This window comes from Lytechinus pictus, chromosome 6 (assembly GCF_037042905.1).
Source record: "Lytechinus pictus isolate F3 Inbred chromosome 6, Lp3.0, whole genome shotgun sequence".
Classification (NCBI taxonomy): domain Eukaryota; kingdom Metazoa; phylum Echinodermata; class Echinoidea; order Temnopleuroida; family Toxopneustidae; genus Lytechinus; species Lytechinus pictus.
Genome location: NC_087250.1, coordinates 8,478,779 through 8,501,271, shown reverse-complemented (window position 1 = coordinate 8,501,271; position 22,493 = coordinate 8,478,779). Strand labels below are relative to the sequence as shown.

At 38.1% G+C, this 22,493-nt stretch overlaps 1 protein-coding gene and 1 long non-coding RNA gene across 4 annotated transcripts in view; one reads left to right on the top strand and one right to left on the bottom strand.

The window, feature by feature from the left end:
• LOC129263848 (CCR4-NOT transcription complex subunit 4-like) overlaps positions 1 to 14,018 on the top strand; it is a 35,579-nt gene extending 21,561 nt beyond the window's left edge. Inside the window, exons 15-21 of one of the 3 annotated variants that reach the window (XM_064100830.1) lie at positions 2,676 to 2,848; positions 3,174 to 3,318; positions 4,510 to 4,620; positions 6,913 to 7,035; positions 9,738 to 9,836; positions 10,448 to 10,708; positions 10,776 to 13,431. In XM_064100830.1, coding sequence (XP_063956900.1) covers positions 2,676 to 2,848; positions 3,174 to 3,318; positions 4,510 to 4,620; positions 6,913 to 7,035; positions 9,738 to 9,836; positions 10,448 to 10,455 — 659 coding nt within the window. In that variant the 3' untranslated portion in view covers positions 10,456 to 10,708; positions 10,776 to 13,431. Of the gene's footprint in view, positions 1 to 2,675; positions 2,849 to 3,173; positions 3,319 to 4,509; positions 4,621 to 6,912; positions 7,036 to 9,737; positions 9,837 to 10,447 lie in introns of all 3 variants that reach the window. The other 2 variants (XM_064100831.1, XM_064100832.1) reach the window with 2 other exon arrangements.
• LOC135154523 (uncharacterized) lies at positions 12,051 to 16,132 on the bottom strand. The gene is made up of 2 exons (XR_010293869.1): positions 15,430 to 16,132; positions 12,051 to 14,459 (listed from the first exon to the last, which is right to left on the bottom strand). It is a non-coding gene; the product is annotated as an uncharacterized LOC135154523 (long non-coding RNA).
• Positions 16,133 to 22,493: the final 6,361 nt, after the last annotated feature.

Genomic DNA, 22,493 nt, shown 5'->3' with positions numbered 1-22,493 from the left:
TCCTGCACTCTGACGTCAGAGTGCAGGATAGTGCGAGGTCTGGAATCATATAGAATTTAGATCAAATGTAGCATTTGGGGCAACTCAGTAACATAGGGGAGGGAGGGGGGTTGTATAAAAAAAAAAAAACATTCTTGTGCATAGAGGACCTAAAAAGTGAACTCTGTGCTCGACTCGCCAAATGGATATACTGCACTCGGACCTCGGTGCGGTATATTTATTTATTTATTTATTTATTTCTGATATTTTGACAGGGTAGCCCATTCACCAATAAGTAGTGGTCTTCCATGGGGCCCTGAATAACAATAAACATATTTACAAAATGCATAACGTATGTACAGAATGTTACGGCATTAAAATTCACATTAGGATTTGAATGTAAAAAGAAACATTAACAAACTTAGCAGCAAACAAAACGCAGACGGACACTCGTTTGACGTATAATCAAATATCAATAAATCAAATTAACTAAGAACGACATCTTGAAAATACTGATGATATACACCAAATCATCAAGGTCATGCTAAAACAAAATACGCACAACAGTGGATGTTCCGCAAGTTATTTATAAATTACAAGTTCTTTTAAACATTCTCTTAAATGAAATGACAGGAGGAGCTGTTCTAATTGAATTATCAAGCTTATTCCATTCAAATATTGAAGAAACAATTGGACTACACTTATAACAATCAGTGCGAAACTTGGGCACGCGTAAATATCCACTGTCTCTCTGTCTGGTATGATGTTCATGTACATCATTTGGATTGGTTAAGTTTACCTGAAGGTAAGAAGGTGCTAAATTATGAACACATTTATATATCATCAAAACGCGACTGAGCTCAAATCGTTTGTCTAGTGTCATCCATTTAACCCTCAAGCTCCCGGGGTATTTTGATTCTTGTCATTCCCGGGGGGGGCCATTATGGCCCCCCCTTAAGATCTCGGCCGCCGATCGCGCGAGCGATGCAAAAATTTGCACGCTGGTAGTGTGTGATGTAATCTACAAGGCTGTATGGTAAAATTTTCCAAAATATTGAGATTTTATTTTATATGAATTAATTATGCTAATTTATGCATAAATCATACTTTTTGCTCTAATTCACTAAATAAAGCTCCTAGAATGCTAATTTTTGGTAAAAATATTCTTTGTAGCATTCTTAACAAGCGCAATTAAAAAAAACTTCGGTTTGGAAATCAATTTCTTATGTATTTTATTGTTTTATGAATTTCTTATGTATTTCTTTGTTTTTTTACTTTTGGTTTTTTATTGTTTTTTCAATGGAAATCGTTCCAGACTTAATTCTGATCATAAACAAGGCAAAATTAATTAAGTTTAATCAGTAAAAGTAGAAATAATGATACATTTATGAATTTTGGCTAAGTACACTATTTGCATTGGATTTGTACATGAAATCACGTTTATGAGCAATTTTGGGTCTGACATGCACTTATATAATGTTGCGTAATGTCGTAACCGCGTACCCGGGCGTCACAAATTTGGTCTCAAAATTTGCGCGAGACTTGAAAGTAAAAAGTCAGTGAGCGGCGAGGTAAAAAAAATTCGCGAAGCAGATATATCGCGAAAATTGTCGAGGGGGGGGCCATTATGGCCCCCCCCCCCCCCGGGAGAATTAGGGTTAAGACTTGCGAACAAATCAGCCGACGGTGTGTCGTATGTCTTGTTCAATATTATTCTTGCACCCCCTCTGAATTTTTTGCAGCTTAATTGTATGGGATTGAAATCTATTCGACCATACAGCAGAACAGTAATCAAATCTTGGCAACACTAAACTGTTATAAAGCAACTTTAAGGACTGCACAGGCACAGAACTTTTCGCTCTCTTTATTATGCCAATACTTTTCTGAGTAAGTTTACATACTTCAATTTGTTTTGACCATTTCAGTTCTTCATCTATCAAAACTCCTAAGCATTTGGTGAATTGAACTGAACTATCAAATCACCGTTTAACGAAATCGTGAAAGAATCTATTTTCCTGAGATTAGCACGAGAACCTATTATCATATCCATTGGCTCTTCTCACACATCGTGCATTATACAAATAATGCACGTAAGCGCGTGCATGCAGGGCCAAATAATGAACGATGTGCAAGAAGAGCCAATGGATATACCGCACCGAGGTCCGCAGGACTGAGTGCGGTATATCCATTTGGCGAGTCGAGCACAGAGTTCATTATTTAGGTCCTCTATGCACAAGAATGCGTGTATTGTTTGTTTTATACAACCCCTCCCCCTCACCCAAGTTACTGAGCTGCCCCGAATGATATATTTGATCTAAATTCTAGATAATTCCAGAACTTGTACTATCCTGCACTCTGACGTCAGAGTGCAGGATAGTACTTATGGTATGACGTCAGAGTGCAGGATAGTGCATTTTGGATGCAATAGTGCAATTCACTGAATATCTCAGATTTTTTTTGTCTCTCTCTTTATTTCATTTCAAAATTAATTAGTATTTATTTGCTGCTACCCTGTTTGGTGTTCAACGATTTAAGGGATAGGGCAACTTTGATCTGGGGCTGCACAGTGGCTGCCAGGCCCAATGATCAGTTGGGTAAAATTAATTTTCAGAGTATTTTTATTTACGATATCTACTTAGAACAATAAAATATTGGTTTTCATTTATTAAATTTTTGTTTTCCCTCTTGTATGAAAGCTGGAAGAAGTAAAATTCTACCATGGGTCCACAGTCAATCTTCACCTACATCAGAAGCCACACCCACTGGACAGACAGGCCCCGCCCATCCCCCGCCAGCCAATCACGTGCCAAGGTTTCCTGCCCCTCGTTCATCGATGCCAGGTCACTCCCCGCACAACCCAAATCCTCTGGTAAGCATCCTACTTGAATCTTACAATTTTCCTGTAAGAGTAATATAGTTTTTCAACACTTGTAATTTCCCAATTTTTTAATATAAGAATGCTAAACATGTCTTAATTAAAAAAGGTGAGGGAGACACACCTGACATCGAGCAGAAAAATACGCTGTTCGATTCGGACTCCTTTTCCTCATTTTCAATTGTTGGCAGGCTTGGGTATGTTTGAAATTTTGGTATTGGCATTGCGAATGTGGCATTGCCCTAATAAGGGCATTTGGCATTGCCCTAATAAGGGCATTTGGCATTGCCCTAATAAGGGCATTGATTGCTTGTTTCAGACTGACAATGTTCATCTTAAAACCTGGCAGGACGGTCTGAGGGCGCTTCTTCCCAACATCAACATCAGCTTTGGTCAGTCGCAACAGCCTCCGCAGTCCTTCCTACCCGAGATGACGAGAGTCAATAGCCTACAACAGAACGCAGGTATGATGCACAAGATTGCATTCAATTTCACCCTCTTTGATTGGCTTACAATGATTGCAATCTCATTGCATTATCCTATATTGATTACATTTCCCAGGATTGTAATCGTTAAAGATAGCTAATAATGATTGCAGATATTGGCTTATGATTGCATTCTCTTATTGTTTGCTTATGATTGGCTTTTAATGATTACATCCCCAGATGATCGTTTTACAATGATGGCATCCTTTTATTAGAATTGGAGTGCATTCTTATATGATTGGCTTACAATCATTTTCATCCAAAAATTGACTTGTGATGATTGTCATTTATTAATTTAATCTCCCATGATTACAATATCCTATTAAATTATTATATCGTGATATGACTGGCATATATTGATTACTTCTATCTCAGATTTGTGTGATTGGTTTAGGATTATTACAATCTCTTCATTAATTGATTCAAATCTTTATGATCGTGCGAATCCCCAAGATTGAATTACTTTCTTTTAATCAGGAGAATCTGGGTTGGTTTCCCTACCATTTCAATCTTGTGTGATTGGTTTAGGATGATTGCATTCTCTTCATGAATGGATTTAAATGATTGCAATCTCTTCATGAATGGATTCAAATGATTACAGTCATGCTAAGATATATCTTTTGATTGCATTCTGCTTTTAATTTGGTGTATCTGGGTGGGTTCCTCTACCATTTTAATCTCAAGTGATAGGTTTAGGAAGATTACAATATTTTCATGAATGGATTGAAATGATTACAATGTCTTCATGAATGGATTTAAATGATTACAATGCAATGTCTTCATTGATGGATTTAAATGACTACAATCTCCATATAGATGGATTTAAACCATTATGATTTCTTCATGATTTGATAAACATGATTACTACCTGTATCATGCAATCTCCCAAGATTGGCTGACTGAATACATTCTCCATTTAATCAGGTGAATCATGGGTGGCCTCCCTAATGGTTCATCATTGAAATCTCCTTTGATTGGTTGGGTTTGAAGGATTACAATCTCTTCATGAATGGATTTACATGATTACAATCATACAATCTCCTAATCTTGGCTAACGGAATACATTCTGCTGAATCATGGGTGATTATTATCTCTCCATGCATATATTCGAATGATTACAATCATGCGATCCCGAGATTCATTTACTGAACACATTGTTCTTTTAATCAGCTGAATCATGGGTGGGTTCCCCTACCGGTTCATCATGGGCGGTACAAGATCCAGCGATCGTCAGCATCAGAAGCACCCTCCCCAACTCAGCAGAAACAAGTGGCATGGAGGGTAGGTCTCGGGGTCTGAAGTGACTCTGTCTTCAAGCAGTCTGATAGTCTAAAATAGACCTGGTGGGTGTTTCATAAAGCTGTTCGTAAAGTTACGAACGACTTTACATGCACGACTGGAACATGTTCCTAGGTCATAACTCAATTACATCTAGATGATCTAGGGATATCACATAGCACAAGAAAGGATCACCAGTCGTGCGTAAAGTCATTCGTATCTTACAAACAGCTTTATGAAACACCCACCAGGGGGCCGTTTCATAAAGCTGTTCGTAAGTTAAGAGCGACTTTAAGAACGACTGGTGATCCTTTCTTGTGATAAATGATATTCACCATTCAATGTTCATTTGTGATTATTTAGAGTGTAAGAAAGGTTAACCAGTCGTTCTTAAAGCCGCTCTTAACTTACGAACAGTTTTATGAAACACCCACCAGGGAGTAGAATTTGAACAATGAATGCAATTGATCAGTTTGTCAATAATCAGCAACTGAATACTACTTATGACACTAATAGAATGTTTGCCAGATATTGATTACTGATTTGAGATATTTGATTATTAAAAGTTCATGGCTATAATCTTTGACATTTGACAATGATGTGCAAGATAACAGATAAAATCTTTGCTAAAATATCATAAATTCCAAACATTCTACCTGTTTCAAGACACGACAATGACACCATTCTTACTACCTACCTAAAACTAGTTTACTGGGAACTAGTTTAACGTGTAATGAGAATGGTCGAAGCGATCTTCCAAACCGGTTCATTAAGGCCACCGCACACCTTACGACCCGACCAGTCGCCGACTGGCTTGCGACTGGGTGAGGGGAGATGTGACGTCACAGCGCATGTCAGCTTCAGAGTCGCAGACCGGTCAGAGACAAGTCGCAAGGAAAATCGGAAGGATTTGACATGTCGAATCCTTATGACTGGATCGCAAGCTCAATCCAACTTCCAGCCAATCACACAGCAGAGTTGCACGATGCGTATTATGATAAACAACGCGCATACGCAGTAGAAAGCGCACTTTCTCAGTTGCAATGCCAAAAAGCAAAAAGCGCATGCGTGAGTCGCAGATCGGATCGCAAGGTGTGCGGTGTCGAGGCTTATGACTGCCTTGCGATTCATCTCCCCTCTCTCAGTCGCAAGCCAGTCGCCGACCAGTCGGGTCTTAAGGTGTGCGGTGGCCTTTAAGGCCGAAAACGAAATAAGGTTCGTAATTAACATTATCAAATAAGGTTTGTAATTCCGAAGGGTCGTTAAGGCCACCGCACACCTTACGACCCGACTGGTCGGCGACTGGCTTGCGACTGGGTGAGGGGAAATGAATCGCAAGGTAGTCATAAGCCTCGACACCGCACACCTTGCGATCCGATTTGCGACTCACGCATGCGCTTTTTGCTTTTTGGCATAACAACAAAGAGAATGCGTTTACTACTGCGTATGCGCGTTGTTTATCATATACGCGTCGTGCAACTCTGCTGTCTGATTGGCTGGAATTTGGATTGAGCTTGCGATCCAGTCATAAGGATTCGACATGTCAAATCCTTCCGATTTTCCTTGCGACTTGTCTCTGACCGGTCTGCGACTCTGAAGCTGACATGCGCTGTGACGTCACATCTCCCCTCACTCAGTCGCAAGCCAGTCGGCGACTGGTCGGGTCGTAAGGTGTGCGGTGGCCTTAAGTCCGAAAACGAAATGAGGTTCATAATTCCGAAGGTTCGTCAGTCCGAAAACGAAATTTTCTACACCCTGAGTCGCAAGCCAGTCGCCGACCAGTCGGGTCTTAAGGTGTGCGGTGGCCTTTAAACCACCTCGCGATGTAGTTTTCAAGATCACTTTGCCTCAAACTGGTTTTAGCGTAAGTGAGAACACGTTCTGCGGGAAGCGATATTCACACATTTTGAGCCCGCTACTCCACACAACAAGTGTAGAATGCCTACGCTGTGGTTTCAAATTTTGTGCAAAAAGTGTCACCCCACTGAGCGCATTTCCATAGCAACAAGATCACCTTACATGAACTGATTTTGAAAACCACTTTTGTGTGATGAAATGGGAACGCTAGCAAAGCGATCCTCCAAAATGGTTTCCTGAACCGGGTTTCTAGTAAACTAGTTTAAGAAAGCGTAGTGAGAACGGTGTGAATGACAGCTGCACTGGCTTCCGTGCATCATTCACCTGTGTTGATGTGCAGGTCATAGACGCTGTACCGGGACACTCGACTGAATAATGCTTAAACTCTTTGTGAAACTACACCTTGGGTTTTGATGTCTCTATTTCTCTTCTTCTCAGGTGAGGAGAAGCCGCACTGGTTAGAATCCCTCCAGAACCTGACAGAGACAGACTCGCCCACACACACACCCACACAACAACAGACAAATCGATTCTTCCCTGCAGACCACATACACAACAGAGGTAGGTCTCATATTACCACTTTGCCTCTCTCCACCCAGGGTATGTAACACAAAGTTTAGCGATTAATTTGTATGCTTGATTTTCACCTTTAATCGTATGTTGTAGTCAATGCAATCAATTGTTTAAAAAAATGTTTTGCGATGATGTCTAAGCTTTGTGTTACCGGCCCTAGGTGTTAAATGGGTCCCTGGTAGGATGCAAAAGCCTATGTAGTGTGCCTAGTAAGTGATCCTTGGAACTCTTGTTGGAATGCTCCCCAGGGAATGGAGAAAGTGCGTACCTTGTGTGCGGGCATGCCAGGATCCGATGACCAGGGTAATAATAATTTCAATGTAAAGCGCCTAGAAACAAAGTATTAAGCGTTATAAACCTCTCTTTAAGAATGTTGAATAATCCGTTTCTCTGATTGGTCAAAACTGAGGTCATGTAAACGACCATGCCTTCAAAACAACAAACTAAGGTGGTAACCAAGGGCAACGGGCATAGTTAACAAGATTTCTGCCCGTTGCCCCCTGACCCGCCCCTTAACGACGGGCATAGCACAATTTGGCTGAAATCCCCATTTGATTGCACGCAAAATGTTGCTTTCTGCGGTGATTGCGGATACCATAAATATCCGCGCGATTTGATAGAAAGTTTTAGACAATTTGCGCATTTACGCGCTTATTGCGTAAGTACACGCAACGGATATGACATATCGATGGAACGATGCCGATCTTTGACTTGTGCTTGTTAATTCCTGTTAAAATATATGGCATTTATTGAAAAGAAAACTAACTTATTAAGGACACAACGGATGTATCAATCACCAAGTCCTGTCGCAATTCGCTCAAATGCATGCTCGCAAAAGGTGAGTCGGGTGAAAAGATTAGATGGTCACTGCACTTTCTATCAATAATAAACGTTTACTCGTTCATGTCGTTACTTAACGTTAGGACAGTTACTGGTTTGGTATGACAAACGACAACGTTAGGACGGGTAGATCTAATGTTGTTAAAGGGATGGTCCGGGCTGAAAGTATTTATATCTAATGTTTAATAATTCCGTTCATAAAATATATATGGACTGCTTTTATATTCGAGACATGGTTGTTTCAATTCGGCTCGCGGGTACCGCATCAGCCAGACCATGCCCTCGGGCAAAGCCCTCGTGCATAGTCGCGTTGCGGTCCCCTTGAGCCTCTAGAAACAACCATGCCTCTCAAAGCAGTCCATATATCTATACTATATAAATGTGACTATTATATTCTTTCTATGGTTGCCTTAGTTTAATTCTTATTTAGACCAAGGCCCCATCTTACAAAGAGTTGCGATTGATCCAATCGATTACAACTATGGAAGGGCAGCAATGTCAACATCTATCATGCATGTTTGTTCAAAATATTTTCTAATTAAGATGTATATTCATGTATTCTTGAAAATTCAGTGTGCTTCTCATTGTTTACAAAAGACATTGTGCAAATTTCCTGTAGAAGAAATTATGACACTGATGGATTTCAATAGAGTTACGATTGATTGGATTAATCGTAACTTTTTGTAAGACGGGCCCAGATGTCTGTTGCTTTTTCAACAGTTCTAAGGCCCCAACCCCTTCCCCGAACTTGAACCTTTGTTAACTTTGGGCAGAAATTATTTGGAGCAATAGTGCATTCGATGGCCAGGATTCTGAGATGGGTTGTATGATCTATAAAAAATAGCCAAGCCTAGTTGGGGCTAACTTATCATGCAATAAGTTAATGTAATGTTATACAATTTAATCGAAGCTGGAAGAAAAGAATTTTAAGAAGTTTATCAAACAGATAATGTAGATAGTATAGAGCAGTGATGAAAGTTCCCTTGAAATTTCCTGGATTGCATTTCTTGCATAATGAGTTTGGCAGTTGGGAGGAGCTGTGGTGTAGTGGTTCCGACTCTCACCTTGTAAACAGAGGGTCCTGTGTTCGAATCCCACCATGGCCTAGCGTCCTTTGGCAAGGCGTTAATCCGCACTTTGCCACTCTCGATTCAGGTGCTCAATGGGGACCTGTTACAAATGTGAACGTCATTGTAGCTTCCCCCAACGGCGACTGATTGGAATACTCCCCAGGGAGAGGAGGATATGCATACATTGTGTGCGAGATTGACCTATTGAATCTGTAAAGCGCTTATACACGTTCCAACATATTAAGCACTATATAGAAATGAGGAATATTATTATTATATTTGCTACTTGTTACATATACTTTAAGTGACTGCTTTTACTACATGTTTATCACTTATTTATCACTTATCTGTTGATAAGCTGTACTTTTTCTAATGTAAACTAATAATGTGTGCTGCTTTTTATTATTATTTTTTTTTTTCGTTTTCTTTTCAAATTACTTGTATTATTTATATGTGATTTGTTACATATAGTAATAATAATAATATAGGTATATTTACCCTGGGTAGCCACTTCAGTTTCGAAAACTGTTCTACCTGCGGGCCCTGCTATTATTATTAGCCCGGTTTAAGCTGAGCTGCCTAGGCGCTCGAGCATTCAAGGAATTTCTTCCTACCGGGTACCCATTCAGCTCACCTGGGTTGAGTGCAGCACAATGTGGATGAGTTTCTTGCTGAAGGAAATTACGCCATAATATCATGAAAACCCAATAAAGACTTTAAAAAAAAGAAAGAATAGCAGCTAGTTGTTTACATTACTTTTCTTTTCTTTTTATTGAACAGGTGTTTCATGGGGTAACCACCTTCCCCCTCCAGGCTTCAACACCACGCAGATTAGACCGATAGCACAGAATACAGCTGAACCACACACAATTACAGAAAGTAAGTCCACCCCCACAAATATAATGGATTGGCCCACAGATGTGCAATGATATGGGTTTGTCCATTTGACTCTTTAGGGGTAGTATATCGTACTAAGCTTGCAAACTAATTCACAAAAGGCAACCACCCCTTTCCTGGTTTCAACCCATAAAATGTTATACCATAAGAACAGAACTCAGTCGAGCCCCACACATTTACTGAAATTAAGTCCACCCCCACAAATTGAATGGATCAGCCCAAAGTCCATAGATGTACAATGATTATGGGTCAGTCCATTTTACTGTATAGGGAAGGTATGCAGTTTCCTTGCAAATTAATTCGCATGGAGCATCCATCTTCCGCCTCCAGGCTCTAGCGGTGACAGATTAAAGCATGAAGACAGAATACAGCGGAACCTCGCACAATTACAGAAATCAAGTCCACCCCCACAATTTAAATGGATCGGCCCAAAGCTGATAGATGTACAATGATTATGGATCAGTCTATTTCACTTTATGGGGGTGCAAACTAATTGCCCTATCTTGGATATTCAATTCTGATGTAAGTTTTCATGATTGCCATTGAAAGTGAATAACGTCTTTCATTTTCTCCCCTTTTTGTTTCAAATCCAGATTTGTAGCATCTCGATATCAACAGTCTGGAACAGAACATTCAACATCACCCAAGCCTCTCCTGATTAATATTGTATAGAAGCATGCAGACTTCAGCTACTACGGTGACCCTTGACCCAAGTATGGAGTGACCTTTGACACAACTACAAAGCTCAGCTGAGAAGATGAGAGTGACCTTGACACAACTATGGAGGTCAGATGAAAGTGACCTTTGACATGACTACAAAGGTCGTATGAAAATTGGCTTCGACACAACTGAAGGTCAGATGAAAGTGACCTTTGACATGACTACAAAGGTCATATGCAAATGGGCTCTGACAAACTGAAGGTCAGATGGGATGACATTTGACAAAACCTTCGAAGGTCAAATGAAAGTGAGCTTTGACAGAACTGAGGGTCAGACAAGAGTGACCTTTGACATAGCTACAAAGGTTGGATGAAAGTGGCCTTTGAACTGCGATGCCATACTACATCTTCCACTTATGAATTTCAATGCTTGATTGAATTGTTTCTTTTTTTCTTTCATTACATGCTAGTCATCATATTTGACTGATATTAATTTGATTTTGCGTGATTAGAGAGATTCCATGTATTGGTAGGCCAATGTGTGCTCCATTAGTTAAATTTGTTCCCACCATTGCGAAAATCCAAGTGAAAAAAGGGTTAAAGATTAATCAATGACATTTGTAAAGATATTGATCTAGATTTCACACTCAAATGCTGTATATTGAACTATGGATCAAATTAAATTCTGGGCTCCGTCTTACAAAGAGTTTTGATTGATCCAATCGTAACTCAATGGAAATTCATCAGTGTCATAATTTTTTCTACTCGAAATTTGCACAATGACCTTTGTAAACAAAGAGAAGCACAGTGAATTTTTAAGAAAAACAATTAATGCATGAATGTACATCATAGGTAGGAAATATTTTGAACGAGCATGCATAATACATGTTGACGTTGCTGGCCGTTCATAGTTGCGATTGATTGGATCAATCGCAACTCTTTGTAAGACGGGACTTCAGGATATGGGCCACAGACTTCTGAGTAAACCTCGGAAATTTGTTTCTCTTAGGGCTAAAAAAAAGTCAGAAAAAGGGGGAGTGATAGCGCAGTCACATTTCCCCTACGGCAAGCGGAAAGCAGCCGTTCTAACATTTTTGTACCAGCTACATAGCAGGTGGTTTGGATAAAGATGAATAAAATGGCTGTTTTCGACTCGCCTTACAGCCGCCATAGGGGAAATGTGACTGCAAAATGTAGGATTGATTAACCCTTTGCGCGCTGATGTTTGCACATTCATACAATTAAATTTAACAATTGTAATAATTAGTTTTCTCCTCTACATACATATTAGAGAAGCTTATAAATTACAATAGTTCTTGGATAACATCTATTATAATAATCATAAGTATCAATTGAGCAATATGTAAATCATGAATTAATGAAAATATCATGGAAACAATTGTCATTATCTTCCCAAATTAATTCAGCCTGCAAAGAGTTAAAAATGGAATAGAAATGTCTATCCTTTGTATGGGCATCGGCATAGATTTGAACACATTACGTTGGTTAGGTAAATTGGTACCTGTGTGGAACTTTCTCGTAGACAATGCAACTGTAATTTTCCCAGGACAAACTATTCTGGTGAAGAATAGTCGTCTGCGGCATTTAGTATTTATTTATCATCAATAGGGCTTTACATTCTTGGTTTGTTGTTGATGTCATTGCGCCTACATATTCTCCTCTCATTCTTCATGATCTTTGTTGGGTTTTTTTTATAGCAGATGCAAGCCACCCCCCGCCCCCCCATCCCTTTCCACGAAAAAAGAAGGCTTATCTCATATAGGGCCTTTTCACACGTGAATCTTGAATCATCATTGTAATGATGATTGCAGTTGGTCTTTAGAGTCATCGGACCTTTCACACGCTCACTCGAAAACTGATTTTAATTTGAATTCAAAGCACTGCATCGCATATACAATATGATGAGTGCATGACAATTGTATTATCTATTTGAGTGAAACTTAACTGGAATTCACCTCCGGAGTAGACTTTGAATTCGTGATTGTCATTAGCGTTATTTTTCACTTTAATCATCGTTCAAATTTTGATTATTTTACCGTGTGAAAGGGTGGAAAGTTGCAGCAAACAATGATTTCATTAGAAAACAGACTTCTAAAGGTCATCAACTGATTATACCGTATTGAATTAACCTAAGTTTGTTATCATGATGGTCGCCACCACAGATAAGCACATGTTGGACAGAGTTGGACACTTTATAATCATAGCATGGAAAAGACCCAACAATTACCTGGAATACCGTGATTATTACAGAGCTGCCAACTATTAAGAAAAGTCATAAATATTATGATTTTCATGTCAAATTATGCCATTATGTTTTTGACCTTTATACCTCGGTCACATTCGCTCTACTGCGGCCGTACGGCGAGTTGAAAACAGCCGTTTTATTCATTTTCGTTCAAACCACCTATGTATAGCTGGTACAGAAAATGTTGAAACGGCTGTTTTCGACTCGTGTACGGCCACCGTAGAGCAAATGTGACCAAGGTATAATTATTACTCTTTTGGGCAAATATGTAACATTTAATACTATATATATATAGTAATGCATTGAGGCAGTGTCGCCCATCTGTAGGCAGCCAAGGATGCTCATTATTCCCATGATTGTGTATGTGTATCTTTGTTTACATCGCTCTTAATGTTATCATCGCATGCTTAAATACTGACCCGATCTTGTGGTTTTAATGCTCTTGGATTTTTCATGGATTTATGCAAAAGAGAAAGTACCGGATATGATTCTGAATCTACGCCTTAAAATTCATTTCTTTTTAAGGAATCTGTTCTTCATATTACCATTTCAAAGAAATTTATACTACAGCGAAATGAAATTCTGAGTTTTATGTCAAAATTATGACTTTTGAGCTTCGAGATAACTATTCTAAAGAAATTTATACTACCACGAAATGAAATTATGACTTATATGTCAAAATTATGACTTTTGAGCGTCTCGATAACTATTTAAAAGAAATTCATACTACTGCTAAATGAATTCTGACTTTTAGGTCAAAATTATGACTTTTGAGCTTCTAGATAACTATGTACTACTGCGAAATGAAATTATCAAGATCCATATTTTATTGTTCGAAATAGACACCAGAAATGAAATACTCAGAATTTTTTTTTTTCCCCAATTGATCGTGGGCCCGGCAGCCGCTGTGCAGGGCCAGATCGACGAAGCTCTATCCCTTTTAATTGTTGAACACCAAACAGGGTAGCAGCAACTCCCATCTTTTAACGTCTTTTGGTCTGACGCGGCCGGGGTTTGAACCCCCGACGCTCTACCAACTGAGCAAACACACCGGTTGGCTTGTATGACTTGTATGTCAAAATTATGACTTTTGAGCGTCTAGATAACAATTTTTTTTTTACTCTTCATGTTGGCAGCTCTGTTATTATGCTAATTTCCCAGCAATTCAAGATTTTTTACCAGAATCGTGAAGCACATATCTTGTTTAATTAATACATACAAACACTTAGGTGGCAATTTCATTGAATTCTGTTTGAACTCATTTTGTGATCCTTACCACAACTGTCATTTATAGTTGATAAGTATCTGATTTCCGACTTGAGATAGTTTTATGATATTGATAAAATATAGGTACATTGGTCTGCTGCATTTGGTTTATTCACAATATTTTTCGAGTTTTAATTTGGATTTGATATTTCAATTTAAGAATCGATATTTATCATTCAAGCAAGTTAATCCACGAACAGTGTTGTGATTCTTTCTATGGGATATATCATTAATGGTAGAAGTCTCTATGAGAATGGGAGAATACTTCCAACCTAGCTGAAATCACAGTAATCTCTAATGTGCATTTGCCCCTAAACCTCTGCATTTGATAAGAAAGATTCAGTAGAGAAGTATTAACAGACCTTGCTTTTCAGACATAATTGGAAAATGCTGTGGCTTTGGTTTTTGTCTCACCTGCATAGCAGAGTGAGACTATAGGCGCCGCTTTTCCGACGGCGACGGCGGCGGCGGCGGCGGCGACGGCGGCGTCAACACCAAATCTTAACCTGAGGTTAAGTTTTTGAAATGACAGCATAACTTAGAAAGTATATGGACCTAGTTCATGAAACTTGGCCATAAGGTTAATCAAGTATTACTGAACATCCTGCCTGAGTTTCATGTCACATGACCAAGGTCAAAGGTCATTTAGGGTCAATGAACTTAGACCATGTTGGGGGAATCAACATCAAAATCTTAACCTAAGGTTAAGTTTTTGAAATGTCATCATAACTTAGAAAATATATGGACCTAGTTCATGAAACTTATACATAAGGTTAATCAAGTATCACTGAACATCCTGCATGAGTTTCACATCACATGACCAAGGTCAAAGGTCATTTAGGGTCAATGAACTTTGGCCGAATTGGGGGTATCTGTTGAATTACCATCATAACTTTGAAAGTTTATGGATCTGATTCATGAAACTTGGACATAATAGTAATCAAGTATTACTGAACATCCTGTGCAAGTTTCAGGTCACATGATCAAGGTCAAAGGTCATTTAGGGTCAATGAACTTTGGCCAAATTGGGGTATTTGTTGAATTACAGCCATAAATTTGAAAGTGTGTTGGTCTAGTTCATAAAACTTGGACATAATAGTAATCAAGTATCACTGAACATCCTGTGCGAGTTTCAGGTCACATAATCAAGGTCAAAGGTCATGTAAGGTCAAAGAACTTTGGCCACGTTGGGGGTATTTGTTGAATTGCCATCATATCTCTATAAGTGTATTGGTCTAGTTCATAAAACGTGGAAATAAGAGTAACCAAGTATCACTGAACATCTTGTGCGAGTTATAGTAGTTTTCAAAATCAGCACTGCTGCTATATTGAATCGCGTGATGCAGGTGAGACGGCCAGAGGCATTCCACTTGTTTCATATTACAAACTGCTGTAGAAAGTTTATAAGTCAACTTACAACACATCAAAGCATTTTTTAAAATATATATATAAAACTGGTTATTCACATATTTTCTGTCAAATTTTAATTTCAGTTGAAGAGATTTCCTTGTTCCCAAGAGATTTGATTTATGTAGATTCAACTGTCCCTTTTTCATTTGTGAAGTACTGCAAGGCTATTTCAACATTTGGCATCTCCTGGAAATATAAGTAATGGTTGATTTATACTTGTTTTGACATCTTTATCAAACCAATATATCATTCGATGAATATGAATTATATTTAATAGATATTATTGTATCCTATTACGCATACATGTAGTACAAGAGAAACCCAGTCTGTTTGATGAGCGACTCTTCCTCGCTGAAGTTATGTGGAAAATGGATTGTTTTACTTTCTCATACAGGACTAACAATGAAATTTTAAATTATTTACTGACATACGATTGATATGTCCTGTTGGCCATGTATTCTTATTAATTCTCAGTAGTTGACGAATGGAGTCGTGTTTTTTTTTTTTGAAGCATGCTTTATTATGAGGACTATGTGACCTATTAAAAAGAGATGCTACAGAATTCAATGTGAACGCATTTTTAACGTTGAAGAATATCAGGAGTAAACTAAACAAATATTCTATGAGAACAATGGCATATTAAAGAGAGAACTGGTAAAATATACTAGTATAAATGCATTTTGTTGTGTTCTTTTTTTGTTGTTGATTTCTCGGGCCCATCTTACAAAGAGTTGCAATTGATCCGATCAATCGCAACTATGGAAAGCCAGCAAAGTCAACATATGAAATGCATGTTTGTTCCAAAAAAAATCTAGATATGAATGTATATCCATAAAGTCATTGATTTCTTGACAATTTGGTGTGTTTTCCTTTGTTTACAAAGGACATTTGGCAAATTTCCTGTAGAAAAAATGATGACACTGATGGATTTCCATAGTGTTACGATTGATTGGATCAATCGTAACTCTTTGTAAGACGGGGCCCTGGTGTTCATAAAGTCTCTTGAAGATGACAAGAACACACTTGTTGAAACGTCAAGTTTGGATGCTCCTTTTCAGGACCAGCAATTGCCTGACAAAGATACATGGTCTACCGTGAAACCTACACTGTAAAAAATGAAGTGCTAATTTAGCACTTACAGTGCTTGTATAGTGAATGCACTACCCAGGACCAAAATCCAGTTAAAACCAATTAGGGCAAAACCAATTGAAACCAGTTGGCCAACTGGTTTCAATAGGGAAATTGGAACAACTGGTTCCAATTGAAAACCAGTTGCCAATTGGTTCCAGTTAAAAACCAATTGGTTCCAATTGAAAACCAGTTGCCAATTGGTTCCAGTTAAAACCAATTGGGCAACTGGAACCAGTTGGCAATTGTTGTCAATTGGTTCCAGTTGTTCCAATTTCCCTATTAAAACCAATTGAATCCAATTGGAGGCAACTGGTTTCAATTGGTTCCAGTTGAAACCAATTGGAGGCAACTGGTTTCAACTGGAACCAGTTGAAACCAATTGGTTTCCAACTGGATCCAATTGGAACTTCCAGTTGGAACGAACTTAATTAGTTACAAATTAATTAGCATTTGCACTAACTATTTCTCATGCCAACACAGAAGCAGTGTTATATGTCTATTAATACCAATGTAAAGGGCATTGATAAAATACAGACTTTCATGTGTATATATTTATATGGAAGATCTTCAAATATATGTACTTTTATTTGATGTAATTTGGTAACAGTTAGTGGTGTACTAATTATCCTTTAATCTGTTTTAATTATAATCTATAACATTTATGAACATGGTTTTCACTGCTAAGTATTCTAAATACTTATCTTTAAAAAGTGTGGTACTTGAAATTGTAAAGAATTAAATAGATACATTGTTAATGATGATTAATCTCATAAAACATTAGCTGTGCACACTGGCAAATAATATGCAAATTAACTGGTTTCAATTGGATCCAGTTGGGTAACTGGAAAATTTCCAATTGGAAACCAATTGGAAATAATTTCCTGTTACCCAACTGGTTCCAATTAGAATTCATTTCCAGTTACCCATCTTTCCAGTTAGAAGTCATCTCCAGTTACCCAATTGGTACCAGTTAGGATTTCCAGTTACACAACTGAATGGTTCAAGTTAGGATTTCCAGTTACCCAACTGGTTCCAGTTAGAAATCATTTCCAATTGGAAGTCATTTCCAGTTACCCAACTGGTTCCAGTTAGGATTTCCAGTTGCCCAACTGGTTCCAGTTGGGATTTCCAGTTACTCAACTGGTTCCAGTTAGAAATCATTTCCAATTGGAAGTCATTTCCAGTTACCCAACTGGTTCCAGTTAGGATTTCCAGTTGCCCAACTGGTTCCAGTTGGGATTTCCAGTTACTCAACTGGTTCCAGTAAGAAATCATTTCCAATTGGAAGTCATTTCCAGTTACCCAACTGGTTCCAGTTAGGATTTCCAGTTGCCCAACTGGTTCCAGTTGGGATTTCCAGTTACTCAACTGGTTCCAGTAAGAAATCATTTCCAGTTAGTCATTTCCAGTTACCCAACTGGTTCCAGTTAGGATTTCCAGTTGCCCAACTGGTTCCAGTTGGGATTTCCAGTTACTCAACTGGTTCCAGTTAGAAATCATTTCCAATTGGAAGTCATTTCCAGTTACCCAACTGGTTCCAGTTAGGATTTCCAGTTGCCCAACTGGTTCCAGTAAGAAATCATTTCCAATTGGAAGTCATTTCCAGTTACCCAACTGGTTCCAGTTAGGATTTCCAGTTGCCCAACTGGTTCCAGTTGGGATTTCCAGTTACTCAACTGGTTCCAGTTAGAAATCATTTCCAATTGGAAGTCATTTCCAGTTACCCAACTGGTTCCAGTTAGGCCTTTTCCAGTTGCCCAACGGGTTTCAATTGGTTTCAACTGGAAATTGTTAAATTCCAGTTAAAACCAATTGAAACCAGTTAAAACCAATTGAAACCAATTGAAACCAGTTGGAAATCCAACTGGTTTCAATTGGATTTTGGTCCTGGGTATGAGTGCTGATTTTCTAGTTCAAATTTAAACTAGAAAATCAGCACTCATGGTGCAGTCACTATACAAGCACTGTAAGTGCTAAATTAGCACTTCATTTTTTACATTGTACTACACTGTTAAATGGACGCTCCAGGTTAAGTAAAAATAATGTGATTTGAACAGATAAAGAAATTCTGATAAACAAAACACTGAATATTTCATCAAAATCAAACAAGGAATAACAAAGTAATGACATTCTAAAGTTTTGCATTATTTTGGTAAAACAGTTCTATGCATTTCTCCATGAATTTTCAGTGAGCTAGCTGATGAAGTCATATCCCCCTTGTTCTTATGTATTTTATCATATGAAATTAGGATCAAATTCTGTTGACCAAGAATGAAAAATAAAGGGATTGACAACTGATTGAAAGATACATGTAATCATTCCTCCAAATTATTTTGTGACAATGGAGATATGCCAAACACATGTATGAAAATATGTTATAATCATGATTTCATAAGAAAAGGGAACTTATGGATGTCATATCCATACTTTTCCTTTTCTTATGATTGATATATTACATCAGTCCATTTAATGAATATTCATGGTGACAGGGGCAGATCCAGTTAGCCTATCTTCCAAAGGAGGGGCGGGGGCACTTTTGTACAGGAGAAACTTGACAAGTCCCCCCCCCAAAAAAAAAGGACCCTCGTGCATGTCATGTTCCCTTTAAAAGTATTTCTTGCGCCTCTTAAAAGGGAAAGGGGGGCACGGACTGGATGTGCCCCGCCCTACTTGGATCAGCCGCTGCATGGTGGCGTGCAAATAACTGTCGTTTATTTTATTTATTTATTTCTGACATTTTGACCGGGTAGCCCATTCACCAATAAGTAGTGGTCTTCCATGGGGCCCTGAATAACAATAAACATATTTACAAAATGCATAACGTATGTACATGAAATATATGCACTAAACTTTAGAATTCAATAGCTTTGACACTTTGTTTTCAGATTTGCAAGAAATTTCAGCAATCTGCTACATGTAGGTGAATTTAAACTGTTTATGTATGATCATTTTCAGCATGGATTACCCCTTTAGTGTAACACCGTTTGAAAAACGAAGCTACTTGGGCTTGTTAAAGGTCAAGTCCACCCCAGAAAAAAGTTGATATGAATGAATAGAGAAAAATCAAACTAGCATAACTGTAAAAATTTCATCAAAATTGGAGGTAAAATAAGAAAGTTATAACATTTTAGAGTTTCGCTTATTTTTCACGAAACAGTAACAGCACAACTCAGTGACATGCAAATGCGACCGACAATGACGTCCCTTACATACTATTTTTGTTTTTTATTGTTTGAATTATACAATATATAATGTTTTTACAGATTGACAATAAGGACCAACTTGACTGAACCATATGGTATTAAACAATGATAAATCCACATGTTCAGGGAGGAATTGATTGTTGTTTCACTGCTTGACAATGAGGAGAAATTAGAATATTTCACAAAATACAAAAAATCTAGCGAGTGGACGATGTCAGTTTCCTCATTTGCATACCGACCAGGATGTGCATATAACTGTTTTGTGAAATTAAAAAACTTTAAAATGTAATTACTTTCTTATTTTACATCTGATTTTTATGAAATGTTCATGGTTGGACTTTTCTCTTTTTATAATCAATTTTCTGTTGGGGTGGTCTTGTCATGAAAGTCTATTTTTTCATTGCGAGTTGAATTTTATATAATGACCTGATGGATTTATGCCCGGGAATTTTATATTATTAGTGACAAAATTATTTTTGGGAGTTTACAGTAAAGGGATTTGAAAATTTTCAAAATTTAAAGAACAAAAAAGCTGTTTATTTGAAGCACTTTGCAGCTTTAGTAGGATGCTTATGACAACATTTTACTATACTTTTTTTATTTTTCAAAATTTCGGGGGGGGGGCAACCCCAGTGCCTCCCCCTTTGGTGCTGCCACTAGCTGGTCTGGGGTGCATGGAGCACCCGGAACCTTGTGATATTTTTAAGTATTGCAGATGGTCCACTTTTTATCATATTATACACATAACACATAATTAGATTGACTTCAACGCAGTTGTGGAAAATCAACGAAATGTTTTGAGGCAGCACAACATAGCAAATGTGGAAAAAAATTGTAACCGTCGCGAGCGAGCGAAGCGAGCCAGAAGAATTTGGCCTTTTAAAATTATTTTGAAATTATATATTCTAATTATGTGATAGTAGCTTTAGAAATTCAGCCAGAGGCTTTTTACGGTGTACGTAAAACTTTGTAGGTTAGAACATAATATAGGGGGATAAAACTAGCCCGGCCCTGGCTAGCGCTTGCATAAGGATTTTTTTTGGGTCCTCGATTGCGACCATTTATTGCATAGAATTTAGCAAGCTTATATACATGTAGACGCCGTCCACCCTTCTTCCCGGTCTTTATATTTTTCAATCCTCGGCAGCCGGCCCGGTCGTACGTGTTCTTGTCCCTTTTCTTCATAATTCTGATTTTCAAATTGAGCTTTTGGCTATACCTTCATTTCCCGTTTCTTTTTGCCTCTTTTTCCCATTTTCCCGCCATTCTTGCCCGGACGTGCCATGCGTTGATCTTTTGATTTTATATCTCTCTTGCTAATGATGCTAATGTATTAGTATTTCCGCGGGATATATTGTACTTCTTCACATGTTCTTCTTTCCTTCCTTTCCCGCGCTTCCTTCCATTTTCCCTATTTATGCTCTTTATTTCTGTCCCTTAATTTTTTTTATTTTTCCCCTTTCTTTCCCGCTCCCTTATTTTTCTTTCTTTCTTTTTCCGTTTTCTTTTTATTTTCCCAGTGAAATCCGCCAGGATTCCTTGATTTTGGCCAACAGGGCCAAATTTGGGCTCGCTGTATCATTGCCCGATTTTTTTTATAATCAAACTTGAAAATTCCAGGAAATATCTATGAGTTTCCGGAAATTTGGGATTCAGTTTCGGGAAATTTATTTTAGAGCTGTACTTGGAAACACTGCCTAGCGTTAAACATAGATCATACACAGTTTACGTGCATGCTCTGCTCATGCACTCATGTAGCTGACGTTTGAATACGTTACTTCCATGCTGATCGATATACAGCGTAGATGTTTATCAAGGTAGAGACTACGGACTATAGATCTAAGATAAATTTATTTAGATCTAGGACTAGTTCAGTACATAAGGACTAGACAAATCAAAGGTAATTGGTCTAACCTATGTACGTAAAGTTCGGAATCAACCAGTTGAGTTCCAAGCAACGTAGTCGGCACTATAGACAGGTTCAGATTAGGCCTAGGCTAGCCCTAGTCTAGCTATAGCATTTTGTCTTGTCATGGCAGTGTTTAAGAATTGGATCTAGATATAGATCTAAGCCTATAAGGCCTTTGTAACTAGGGCACCGGTAATTTGAGGGGGCTCCACTGACAATTTTGTCAAGATGGTCCATGCACGCACATGCGTAGATATACTCTTATTCCGAAGACTCAAGTCATTAATATTCATGTTGGCTTCCACAACTGCGGTACTGAGGGGAAAAATATGCGGATCCACCCTTGTCACATGAATATTAATTAGATGGACTGATGTAATATCAATCATAAGAAAATTAGGATAAATGACATCGATCCACACTGTCCCTTTTCTTATGATTTATAATAAATGAAATCATGATTATTTTCGTACAATCTGTGCTTGGTATGTCTCCATTGTTGCAAAATAATTTGGAGGAATCATTATCTTAGACATACAATCAGTTATCAATCCAGTTAGGCCCATTTCATTTTTGGTGAACAGAATTTTAATCAGTGAAATTTCATATAATAAAATACAAAAGAAAATGTAAAGGTATGACATTAGCTTAGTTGGCTCATCGCATATTTAATAATCCGGATTAGTAATGTGTGAAATGCGCTAAATCCACTCGGCAGAGTGCCCAAGGTGCAGAAGATGAAGGCAGTCATGCAACGTTTTACCAGAATAATTCCAAACCTTAAAATGTCATAAA